This window comes from the organism of the source record quoted next, unplaced genomic scaffold (genome assembly GCF_019419815.1).
Source record: "Pyrus x bretschneideri cultivar Hongxiangsu unplaced genomic scaffold, Pyrus_bretschneideri_v1 Contig10, whole genome shotgun sequence".
NCBI classification, from domain to species: domain Eukaryota; kingdom Viridiplantae; phylum Streptophyta; class Magnoliopsida; order Rosales; family Rosaceae; genus Pyrus; species Pyrus x bretschneideri.
Genome location: NW_025999391.1, coordinates 6,518,888 through 6,532,021, shown reverse-complemented (window position 1 = coordinate 6,532,021; position 13,134 = coordinate 6,518,888). Strand labels below are relative to the sequence as shown.

Below are 13,134 nucleotides of genomic sequence, written 5' to 3'. Positions count from 1 at the left end.
CCCAATTGATTGTCGCCTTCTGCCAATCCACTTTATTCTGGTCCTTAAATTGCCTAAGAATTAAAAAAAAATATATATATATATATATATATATATATATATATCCAACATTTCCAGGCATATCCAAAGGAACAAAAGGAGTTGAAGCATCCTTGTTGCTTTATATTTTGACGGATTGCGATTTACGCACCCACTAGTGATGTTAATTAAGGATGTTATCACCAAGTAGTGTTTGTTTATAAATTATAAAGTACGTTTTACCAGATTGTCATTTGTCTTCTCTTAATTGGTTTTGCCAAGCATTTTTAATTTTATTTGCTAATGCAGAATATGTGGTAATAAAAATTCCACTAGAAAGGGGTGATCCGCAGCCCGCGCTCTACAATATATTATTGCCCAAGTATTCAACATTAAACAAGTATGCATACTTCTGAAAATTAAAATATACACAAGTGCCCTAAGTCCTAACCTTAATCATTATAAGGAAGCCGACCGCTATCTCTATTTCTTAAACAATAAAAAGAAAAGTCACTTAATATTATGTTAGTGTTCTAGTTTTCATTTATAAATAAAAGGTCTATTTTTTTCACGTTGTCATTAGATTAGACAAGACTCTAAAGCACCAAAAACACTTGCTACCATGCAGTATATAGATTATACACTGCAGATTTCGTTTTTCATCGAGGAGATTAAAATATGAGGACAATCTTAGTTTCGAGGATTAAGTATTATAATTAATATTTTTTTACGAGTTCACTGTTAATTTATTTCTCCCATGTCTTAATTTAAAACACAGTTAATAATATTTCATACAAATTTCATTATAAGCTTAGTAATTTTAATTTCAAAAATTTATTATATAGTTTGCTAACTTTTAAGTAATAACTAAGTTACATATAGCGTGTAAGGAGTTATTTTTCTTTAATTGCAAATTATTGTATGATAAAAGCCAAAATAGCCGGAAAAACAAAGAAAAAAAAATTCACGTCCACTTCGTGTTTTTTTTTTTTTTTTTTTCCTTTCAAATAATTAAGGACCTCGCATGAGATAGGAACAATGTGTAATGATTAGAGCATTTGATATGTCAATACATCTAAAGTGCATATTAAGTTGGCTTAGAGGCAGTGGCGGATGCATTGAGGGGCAGGGGGCCGAACTTTGGTGAACGTTTATGGATACTATGGGTGTTGACCTTTCGAACTTCGATAAATGTTCATGTATACCTTGGGTGTTACCCTTTTGAAGATTAGAGTTGGCTTCATACATGATAAAATGTCTGAAAGAAAAGTGAATGAAATGGTGATCTCAGTGAATAATAAAGCATCATCATTCTTGAACAAACATATTAACGGGATGCAATGATATCAAACATTGTTAGTGTGTTCAAGATAAGTGTGTTTCTTTGTTAAGCATTCATATGGAAGCAGCCTTGGAACATGTTAGTTACTCTCACAAATGAGGCATTAACAGGTGTGCATTATACATTTCTAAATGACTTCAGGCCTAACAAGACTAGATGAAATGGCAATATGCATGTTATTTCTCGTAAAAAAAATTTGCGCGCTATTCTTACTAACCCCCTAATATTATTTTCTGGATCCGTCACTGCTTAGAGGATACTCTAGAGCACCAAAAATACTTGCTTTCGATGCGTTACAGATTATTCCAAAAAATTATTTTTCTTGAGGGAGTTTGAATTTGAGGATGGTATCAATTTCTAACATTAAATTTTATAATATATTTGAGAGCATATTTTTCATGCCATCCATGTGATAAAATTTTGTTTCCGTCATTGCATACATGTTAAACTATAATTTGTATACTTAGAGAAATAACTAATAGCCTAGTAGTATTTTATGCATTGCTAGTATTTGCATCTTATCAGGCGTTGTTATATATTTTATTTTTTTTCACATAACATCATGTGAGTGATAGGATATCACCATCTTATCGTTCTAATTTCACGTAAGTTCTTTTTTCAAAATACAAAAATATAACATCACGTGCTTAATTATGAGATCACCACCATATTGTTCTATTTGTATGTAAGTTCTTCTTCAAAATGCAAAAACACAAAGGAATAGGATTTTGTCCTCCCTATTTCCTTTCCCTCCTTTCACATTTTGCTTTTTGTCATTTTATCTTTATAAAAATATCAATATAAGATATTGACGTAGTTTAACCGTAATCGTTCAAATTAATGAAAAGGAAAGGGAAGAAGATTAGGAGGAGAGGGAATTATTCTCCAAAACGATATCCCATAATTTTGCACAGCAACAAGTACAACGGAGAATATGAATGACACTATAAACAAATTTGTTAATGGTGGTGCTATTTACACACCTTTTTTATCTGTCAAGTTTTTCTCATTTTCGATTATCAGGTCAAATAAATTAAAAAAAAATCAAATGAAAAAAAAATTAATAAAGAATGTTTGAGAGTTAGAAATAAGTGCACACGCATCTGTTAAAAAAACTTTGTGATGTAATTTTTGATGGATGATACAGTGGTAAAAGATGAGGGAGAGTATGTAGACCGCTTTGGTCGTTTTGGATATTGAAACATTCTTACAAGAACCTTTACAGAAAACTGCAGCATTTTATTAATTTACATACAAAATTAATCATTCGATTCGAGGATTAAAAAATGAAAAACAATGTGTGAGAGTCGAAATTTGTGAAAGTCAAATCTCAAACCTTCTCTTTCAGAAAAACAGACCATAAAAAATCAAAGTCCCCCAACTCCAAGTTGCACTTTGTCCAAACGAAAACTGTGATCAATCACATCAGCTGCAAATGAGGACCATCACTCTTTAAGTTGACCCGTATATTTCCTGTTTTTATAATTAATTCCCACAGTGGACGCCCCACTCTTCCCCATAAAATTAAAACCCTTGGAATCAAACAAGAATTTCAAATTGGTCAAACACCATGAAAGCACTTCCCAAGCTTCCTCCTCCTTTTCTCCTCCTCCTGCTCCTCCACATTCTCTTCCTCGTCCTCTCCCTTCTTCCATTGAAGGCAGCCTCCTCACCAGCAGCACAAGCAGAAGCACTTATAGCCTGGAAAAGCAGCTTTTCCTCACCCCCACCACCTTCTCTGGATACATGGGCCCACACAAACCTCAAAAACCTCTGCAACTGGACAGCCATTTCTTGCAACCCCATCACCAGAACAGTTTCCCAGATAGACCTCTCCAACCTCAACATCTCAGCAACCCTAACCCAGTTCAACTTCACCCCATTTTCCAACCTCACCCACTTCAACCTCAATGCCAACAATTTCAGTGGGCCCGTCCCATCCGCCATTGGAACCCTCTCAAAGCTCAGAACTTTGGACCTGGGAAACAACCTTTTCACCCAAGAAATCCCTGAGGAAGCAGGTATGTTGACCAACGTTGACTATCTCAGCTTCTTCAACAACAGCCTCTCTGGTGCAATCCCCTACCAGCTCAGCAACCTCCAAAAGGTACAATTTTTGCTTCTGGGTGCAAATTATCTAGAAAGCCCTGACTGGTCTAAATTTACAAGCATGCCCCTTTTGCAATACCTTGACATTTATCTCAACTATCTGGAGTCTAATTTCCCAGATAAATTTGTATCTGGTTGCAAGAACTTAACTTTTCTGGATTTATCTCAAAATTCATTGACTGGTGAAATACCAGAAAGTGCTTTTACCAATCTGGGAAAGCTCGAGTATCTCAATCTTACTAGTAACCAATTCCAAGGGGCATTGCCAGCAGGCTTTCTTAAGCTTAAACATCTTCATTTGGCTCTGAACCGGTTTAGCGGTCCGATTCCTGAGGATATTGGGCTGGTTTCTCGGCTGCAGAGAATTGATTTGCTTACCAATTCACTTGAAGGGGAAATCCCATCTTCCATAGGACAACTTAGAGAGCTCCAATACCTTGATCTTAGAAACAATTCATTGAACTCTTCGATCCCTTTCGAGCTTGGTTTTTGTACTAATCTCACTTACTTGGCATTGGCTTCCAATTTCCTCACTGGGGAGCTGCCTCTGTCCTTGTCTGGTCTGACCAACATTGTTGAATTGGGTTTATCCGGGAATTTGTTATCCGGTCCAATCCCGCCTTCGCTGCTCTCCAATTGGACTGAAATTGTCTCTTTGCAACTCCAGAACAATAGCTTCAGTGGGAGCATTCCACCCGAAATTGGTCTGTTGACGAAACTCAGTGTCCTGTACCTGTACCAAAATAAGTTCAATCCTCAATTCCATCGGAGATTGGAAACTTGAAAGACATCGGTGATTTGGATCTTTCGGCGAACCAGCTATCCGGGCCAATTCCTATGACAATGTGGAGTCTCAGCAATCTTCAAAGCTTGCAACTTTTCTCCAACAATCTTAGCGGGACAATCCCCCCGGAGATTGGTAACATGGTGTCACTTGCTACCTTTGATGTCAACACAAACGAACTGGAGGGAGAGTTGCCAAAGAACATTTCTCTCCTCACAAACCTGCAGAGTTTTTCTGTTTTCACGAATAAGTTATCGGGTGGCATTCCGAGCGATTTTGGCAAGTACAGTCCTGGTCTTACATACGTTAGCTTTTCAAACAACAGCTTCTCTGGAGAGTTGCCACCGGAGTTGTGCAGCGGATTCGGTTTGCAAGTTTTCACAGTGAACAGTAACAATCTCACTGGGTCTTTGCCTGAGTGCTTGAGGAATTGTTTGGCATTGTCTAGAGTCCGGTTTGATGCGAACCAATTTACCGGGAACATTACAAATGCATTTGGTGTTCATCCCAGTCTTGAATTCATTGCTCTTACCGACAACCAGTTTGTTGGTACACTCTCACCACAGTGGGGAGAATGCAGAAACATCACGGATATGCGTATGGGTAGAAATAAAATTTCGGGTCAAATCCCGTCTGAGCTTGCGAAGTTGACTCAACTGCATTATCTGAGCTTAGAGTCTAATGAATTCAGTGGGCAGATTCCTAATGGAATAGGAAATCTGACTTTTCTGTTCACGCTCAATCTTAGCAGGAACCACTTGACTGGATCAATCCCCAAGAGTCTAGGCACATTGAGTAAGCTCGAGCTTCTTGATTTGTCCGATAACAGTTTCATGGGAGACATACCAATTGATCCTGGCACATTTGACAAATTAACGAGCTTGAACTTGAGCCACAACAAGTTATCAGGTAACATCCCGGCTGAGATTGGCAACTTAGAGTTGAGGTACTTATTGGATCTTAGTAGCAATTCTCTATCCGGACAAATACCTTCAAACTTGGCCAAGCTCACACAGTTGGAGGTTCTCAATGTCTCGAACAATCACCTCTCGGGGGCAATCCCTTCATCATTTACCAACATGCTTAGTCTAAATAGCTATGACTTCTCTTATAACAACTTGACAGGTGCAGTGCCGAGCAGTGGCATTTTCCAAAAGGCACCTGCAAATGCCTTTGCTGGGAACCCTGGTTTGTGTGGAGCTTTAGAGGGACTAACTGCCTGCAGTTCCTCCGGAAAAAAGTCCAATACGAACACCAACAAAATTCTGATTGGTGTCTTTGTACCTGTTTGTGGTTTATTATTGATTGCATGCTGCCATTGCTCTGATTCTTATATTCCGAAAGAAGCCTAAGCCGCTTGATGTGGAAACCAAGAGTTCCAAATCTGAAAGCTTTGAGTCTAACATATGGGAAAGAGAAGTGAAGTTTACATTTGGGGAAATCGTCAAGGCCACGGAGGACTTTGATGAGAAGTACTGCATTGGAAAAGGAGGATTCGGAACGGTGTACAAAGCAGAGTTGCTATCGGGCCAAATTGTTGCAGTTAAGAGGCTTAATATATCCGACTCTAGCGACATTCCAGCAACAAATCGGCAGAGTTTTGAGAACGAAATCAAAACTTTGACGCATGTCAGGCACCGGAACATCATTAGGCTTTTCGGGTTCTGTTCAAGGAGGGGTTCCATGTTCTTGGTTTATGAGTATTTAGAGAGAGGTAGCCTGGGAAAAGCCTTGTATGATGCGGACAGAGGCGCTGAGCTTGACTGGGGTACAAGGGTGAAAATTGTGCAAGGACTAGCTCATGCACTCTCTTATTTGCACAATGATTGTTCTCCACCTGTTGTGCACCGGGATGTTTCTATCAACAATGTATTGCTCGAGTGGGATTTCGAGCCTCAGCTATCAGATTTTGGAACGGCAAAGCTCTTGAGCTCGGATTCAACCAATTGGACCAACGTTGCTGGTTCTTATGGCTACATGGCACCAGGTATCGTAAATTAGAATGTGTTCATTTTTTGCTGTTTTTTTTGGTGACTAAGGTATGTTTAAGGTCATTTTTTGCTGTTTTTTTGGTGACTAAGGTATGTTTAAGGTGGTTAATTTTTCTTTTTCTTGATGCGCAGAGCTTGCATTTACTATGCGTGTCACGGATAAGAGCGATGTGTATAGCTTTGGTGTGGTGGCACTAGAAATCGTGATGGGAAGGCACCCGGGGGAAATGCTCGAGTCCTTATCAGAATCATCAACAACATTGAAGGGAGATGCAGAGTTGCTTTTAAAAGATGTATTAGACCAAAGGCTAGAGCCTCCAACTTCTGAATTGGCGGAGGCAGTGGCGTTTGTGGTCACCTTAGCATTGGCCTGCGCTCGTGCACATCCGGAGTTGCGACCCACAATGCGTCACGTGGCCCAAGAGCTATCGGCTCGGACACTCCCTTGCCTCTCCGAACCATTTAGTGCATTAACCATCAACAAACTAACCGGGCATCAAAAATAGAAGGGATTGAAACTAGCCATCTCTCAGGTTGTTTGTGTTTTATATGTAAATGCACTGTGCTTATGGTCTACAAGACTGTTGCTTCTAGGTGCTGGGAAATTCTTACATATAACCGGGATATATACCGGAGTTTTTCTCTTAACGGAAAGGGTTGGAGACTTGTACGGGCAAATATTGAACACACAAGAGTTGGAGACTTGTACGTTCAACATTCTCTGCAAAACCGCGTTTTTCCAACTGGGCAAGACTTTAAGTTTTTGTACTTTTTGGTTGGAGGTCACACTTAGCTTTCAAACAGCTTGAACTCAGTGTCCTTTTGCTTACTAAATACTTCCAAATTCCCAGCTAGTAAAACGTTCTGTTTATTTATTCACCAAAATTATAAAAAAAGTTCTGTTTATTTTCAAGGTTTACTTTATAGCTAATTTTTCCACAAAATTCAACCATAACTCGTGTGTAAATGTAAACACTTCCAAATATTTGAGCTACAAATTCATTGCATTTATAGTTATTAATATTTTAAAATACCAGTCCATAAAATAATTTGTCCATTTTTTGGTAAGCCGGTCTCAATAAGAAAAAAAATAGTGATTTTCATACTCTCGTTTTCTTTTTGCACCCATCCTCTTTGTTTATGCCTTCTGGTTATCCTTATCTAAGTATTAGAAAAACGAAAGATTATAAAGAAGAAAAAGGTGGAACGTCCAATTGGCTCAGGTAGATTGAGATTTGTAAATTAAACAGAAAAATAGTGCTGAAATTGAAAAGAAAAAGTGATAAGAGAGTTCGAAACAAAAGAGGTAACTTTATACCAGGCAAAAAAAAGGAAACCCTACCTAATTGGGCTTACGAATATAAGGCTAACGTCGGCCGGTTCAAAAGAAGATAGGTATTAGGCTCAAGTGAATGATTCTAGTAAAAGGACGCACGACAATTATTTCTTAATAAACGAATTTAAGGACAAAGTGAGAAACACTAGTGGATTTGGGACCTTACTGTCAAAATCTCTGTTAATGAATACATGTCTAGTGTGTGTACACAAATCGCCCTCTTTGGAAACTTGAAGACGTTTGAAGAGAAACAAGCAAAAGTTGCATAACTACAAAGACAAGCAAAAGATGCCACAAGCATGGGGAATTCTAGCGTGTGACTGATGGATTTATCCCGTACTTTGTATCTCTCACATAATGTGAATCCGCGATTAGACCCGAGCTTTTTCTGTAGAAACAGGTCTAGCATTCCACACCACATTGTTTAAGAATTGGTCCAGTTTGCTTGGGCAAGAAGGGATCGATTCGCACCCAAATCAACGAGAAGATGGAAGCAAGAAGAACTGACCAAAGAACCACAATGGTAGGAGTCCTGTTTTGCCTTCCCATCAACCCTTTGAGGAAAGGGTAGAGATGAACAATGACCCAAAAGGAGAAAAATAGCTTGCCAAACAACGGACCCCACGAGCCGTAGCCATTGTTAATGGCATCAGAAACTCCAGCTACAACTCCCACCATGTTTAAGATAATGAGTGTGGTTGGTGGTATGAGAAGAGTAGTCCATTTGAACAGATAGAGTTCACCAAACTCAGCATCATCTGCCGCTTTTGATGTAACCGTGAAGTTAGTGTCAACTCCGAACAAGACTTTGAGGAAGCCTTGAAAGACGGCAAAAAGATGTGCAGACACTCCACCAATCACCCAAAATTGCTCGTTACGCCACCAGTCCTCAATGCTCACATTGCTCCACCGGAGCTCTAAGATGCCGGTTGCAATGATGGAGAGGAAAAGTGCCATGAACCATATGCTAGCAAAGTTATTCAGCTGCACAAAATTTGATATTATTTTTAGATAATATGAATTGGCATTGAATTGAAAATAAAAACCTTCACTGGCATATCCTATGATCGAAAATAGAATTGAGAGGACATGAAACATACGTATATAAAGTATAAACCACGGTTCATTGCCCCACTAGTTCTATTTTCTTGTTAAAAGTTTGTAATCGATTCTTATCTTCCAAAACGATAAGTACTTACAGTGGGGATGATGAATTTTCCGGTCAAAAGACAGACGGCTGGAACAGTGCAGTAAGCAAGTAAGGGAATGGAAGTGAAAGGATAGACAATGGTGTTGATATAAGCAAGCCTCTCCAGCCATTTTAGTTTTCCTCCATAGGCGTACCACAACGGGCAATGACGACTGAGGAAGATCTCGACAGAGCCAAGAGCCCACCTCAGAACTTGGTGCAACCGATCGGACAAATTTATTGGAGCAGATCCCTTGAAAGCTGGCCTCTTTGGCATACAATACACGGACTTCCATCCTCTGCAATGCATTTTGAAGCCTGTCAAAATATCTTCTGTAACAGAACCATAAATCCACCCAATCTGCAAAACAAACCAATCAATTCATCATTTTGGTTTTTATCGTGTTCGAATCAAAGCCCAACATATTCAAAAACATGAGGCAAATATGTACAAATAGAGCTGCATTGTGGTTTATATACAGCGAATTACAAATATGCATCATGTTTAGCGACTAGTGTCCATCTGTTCCCTTTTTTTTTTATTTTAAAGTTTGTAACCAGTTATGTTAGTGCATATTTCCTAGTGATAAAATGATAAACCGAATTTAAGAATCTTAAATCTTCGTAAATAGAAGAAGTTCATCATATTGCAACTCACCTCTTTTCCCCATTCAGTTTTTTCTTCATAGCCAATGCTTATCACATGAATGGCCTCCTTAACGAGTGTTTGACTATTCGTCCCTTCAGGAAGGCCACCATTTTCCATGAGAGTGGAAGCAATGAAAACCGGAGACTGTCCAAATCGTTTCTCAAAATTTTTCTGTGACATGAGTGACGATTTCTCCAACTCATCATAGCCTTCAAACCCTTCTTCAATCTCTTCAAGATCAGACATCGTTCCACTCCCTTTTCGCATATAGTTCTTCCCCATCATTTTCTTCTTCTTGGAGTAAATTCCCCCAAGAAGACTTTTCACCCCATGCTTCTTAGACTTAGATTTCTTCTTACCGCGACAACAGCCACAGAAGCACCATGAAGGCCAGCAGTCACATGTCATTTTAGGTCGCTTTTCAGAAACCGGCGGATCATAGCCATACAGTGCTTGCCTGTTGAAGACACATCCAGTCCCAACATACACTGGTCCTTGGATCCCATCTAGGCCTCTCATGTTGATCTATAACAAAAAAACAGTGCAAGAAATTGGGTGTAATTTTAGAGGCAAGAATTTTGTACTCCAAGATATCGTGTTAGTTTAAAGATCACGTGGCACTTACATCAAAGAACACAACATTTCGATTGGCATATCTATCGTGACGATCAATTCCATCGAACCTTTGAGGGAATTGGACATAGCAGAGCTTTTTTCCGAGCTGTGGATCCATTAGGAAGCACATAGCTTCTCTTACAGCCTTACTGTTGTTGATGTAGTGGTCACAATCCAGATTCAACATGAAAGGTGCATTAGTGAGCACCGCAGAAACTCGAACCTGTTGACAAATACGACATTTCCAAGTTTTAAACCTTGCTGAATGTGCGAATCTATCTTCCGGTTAAAGAACACAAATTTTAAATCAACATTCGCTTACCAAAGCATTCATGGCACCAGCTTTCTTGTGATGTTGATAGCCAGGACGTTTCTCACGCGAAACATATACAAGACGCGGTAGTTCCTTACCATCCACATCTAGTGCTCCTTCGCTTCCCAAATAAACCTGCAAAACAAGTAAAATTCCAACAGACCATGTAAACAGTTTACCTTTTAACCTCTTTATCTTTGAGAAACTCTTTGAAGCCTAAAACTCAATTAAAACTTCAATAGGGATAGCATTAATGTTAAACCTGGATCATTCCTGGGTGATCACGAGTGTTGTTCCCAGGCCATGGAGTGCCGTCTGGCATCACCCAACCTTCTTCTGGTTTCTTCTGAGCCTTCGACACCAATGCGTTAATCCTCACTTTAAATTCTTCATACTCTCTCTGCAGTACCATACAAAAGACCTTTTAAGTATCATTTGGTTGTTGTCAAAGTGTCTGTACCTTAAACTAATTTCTTTTGTTTTTGCGTACCTTCATGGCTCTGCGCTCCTTTACAAAGTTAGGGTGTACCTTGTCCTTCAAGTAATCTATCTTCTGAGAGAAATAGAACTCAGGGGCCCTGGGCTCAATGGTATGTTTTTTGCAGAAGGGCACCCACCTTCTTGCAAACTCTGCAGTCTCAGATAGCGCGTCGAAAAGGAGCATTGAAGCGCCATCATCCGAGACATAGCAGCAGATCTTGTCAACAGGGTAGTCAATAGCCAAGATCGAGAGAACCGTGTTTGCTGTAATGATCGGAGGCTCCTTGAGAGGGTCCACTGTACTCACATAGACATCAACTGGGGATAATGTGTTAGGTTCACCCTCACGCTCAAACCTTATGGACAGGCGGTCTAAGTAAGTTTCACGGTTGATGGGGTTCCATTTGGGGAACTGATCAAGTATCCAAGAAAATGCAAACCATATCTCACAAATCACAGATATTATCCACAAGGGAAAAGCATCATATGCTGGAGTTAAGATGCGAAAATGGAAGAAAAAGGCCAGAATCACAAGCCTGAAGACAATGACTATGCGATAAGGGCTGATTTTGCTTGATGAGATGGGTACTTTTCGCCACAGTGGTTGCCGGGCTTCAGCCAAACTGCGAAAAGATTCGAATAAATGAGACACCGTTGCATCACTTGAGAAAAACTAAATTTGGTAAACCGTTTAAGCACAATCCAACGTACAGGAAGTCGTCTTCCAAGCCTTGGTCGTCATTTTCGCCGTCTTTGCTCACCAAACCTTTCTTTGCTTGCCTGACTTTCCATTTCTCCACTCTGTCTTCCCACTCTGCATTGCTCAATTCATCTTTCTCGCCTTCGAAATCCTTACCAACAACTACGGAAACCAAAGATACCATAAATCAAATACGTGCAATTCTGAAAAATAAACAGTTCCCTTTACGTGTAGTAATTAATTTAAATCCTCACCACTTCCTCCAACAGAGAAAGGTTGATCGTTTCGATGCCATTGCTGTTGATTTTGGTCTCCATTTTCCTGCAATGCAAAAACTCACCAATATCAATCACTTGACTAATTGAGTGTCTTCAGATTACTACCTACTTGTCAGATCAAGAACAACTTAAAATCTCAAATAAACTAGACGAAGTTAGTACCGAACGAGCAACGACATGATTTTGTTCTGCGGGGTCATCATGGTGATCAATCTTGATCTGAAACTCATCATCAAAATCATCTGCATCGAAGTCATCTTCGTCTCCAGCAACTCTAGGACAACCTACACATTTGAAAAACGTAACATGTCACATAATTGAAGGCCAAATCTACGTAGAACATATGCATATGTAACACTAATTAATTAAGAGATCGGATAATTAATAAAAAATTTCACCTTTGTGACGCTTATAGCGAGTATTGCACTGAGGGCAACACTGGTTGCCTTCACTCCTTTCGTAGTCATAACAAGGCCGGCAAACCGGGAAGCCGCACACATGACATGCCACAAACAACTCCCCATCTTCTTTGTATCCAATCTCATCTCCACAAACCCTACACACTTTTATTGAAGACACTGACTGCCTCGTCGAAGGCCGGTTCTGCATACCAATTAGCAAATTAATTATTTCACTAATTAGCACTACTTGTTACAAATAATCAAAATTTTAACTAAGCTACACATTGCATGTGACCATTTGGTCTTAGCGGTACTCAGTTTCGAGGGGGAGTTCAAATATCATGGACAACATATATGGTATAAAACCAAAAACAAAAACATAAACTATATACATCATGGGTACCTCTTCAGTGGCATGGACAACGTGATGTTCGTCGTGGGCGTGAGAACCGGTGAACAAGCCAGCCATGGTGTTGGAGGTCATGGGAGTGAAATGTTTGGGATGCCAAAGATAGAGGAGAGAGGGAAGGAGGGGGTATACTATAATGAAACGTCGGGGTGTAAAGAGAAAGTGTGATGGATCAGAGGGCTGTTGTGTACCTACTGCGAGTTGGGAAGTCGTATGTTTGAGTCGAAGAGACGTTACTTATTACTGAGCGATAGGTAGAGAAAGAGTGGTTTTTGCTTGATCTGGCAAATGTTTCCATGGCTCGCTTCAACTCAAAGGCAGTCTCCGTGGCTCACGCCAAATTTTTATAAATAAATAACAACAAAACTGCAGGTGTTTTCAGGTGTCACGTACCCACCTCTGGAACTAGTTATAGTAAAATAATGCGTGAAAAAATACGTACACTTACGTCGATTATTCCACAGCTTGCTTTTAAAAGTATTTTGAATAATTTGACCATTACTAAATTTTTAATATTTAT

The 13,134-nt window shown here is 39.5% G+C and overlaps 2 protein-coding genes across 2 annotated transcripts; one reads left to right on the top strand and one right to left on the bottom strand.

Moving 5' to 3' along the window:
- The first annotated feature begins 2,859 nt into the window (after nucleotides 1-2,859).
- On the top strand, nucleotides 2,860-6,929 carry LOC103961292 (MDIS1-interacting receptor like kinase 2). Its single transcript, XM_009373841.3, is given in 4 exon segments — nucleotides 2,860-4,212; nucleotides 4,215-5,563; nucleotides 5,565-6,240; nucleotides 6,377-6,929. Coding segments are annotated over 4 exon segments (3,681 nt in total). The 5' UTR covers nucleotides 2,860-2,930; the 3' UTR covers nucleotides 6,751-6,929.
- A 728-nt stretch (nucleotides 6,930-7,657) lies between these two features.
- Nucleotides 7,658-12,768, bottom strand: LOC103959701 (cellulose synthase A catalytic subunit 4 [UDP-forming]). Its single transcript, XM_009372063.3, has 12 exons — nucleotides 12,609-12,768; nucleotides 12,203-12,407; nucleotides 11,967-12,088; nucleotides 11,781-11,847; nucleotides 11,538-11,688; nucleotides 10,837-11,449; nucleotides 10,609-10,746; nucleotides 10,356-10,481; nucleotides 10,044-10,256; nucleotides 9,428-9,943; nucleotides 8,780-9,130; nucleotides 7,658-8,564 (listed from the first exon to the last, which is right to left on the bottom strand). The coding sequence occupies exons 1-12, from the start codon at nucleotides 12,687-12,689 to the stop codon at nucleotides 7,983-7,985; spliced, it is 3,165 nt and encodes a 1,054-aa protein (XP_009370338.2). The 5' UTR covers nucleotides 12,690-12,768; the 3' UTR covers nucleotides 7,658-7,982.
- Nucleotides 12,769-13,134: the final 366 nt, after the last annotated feature.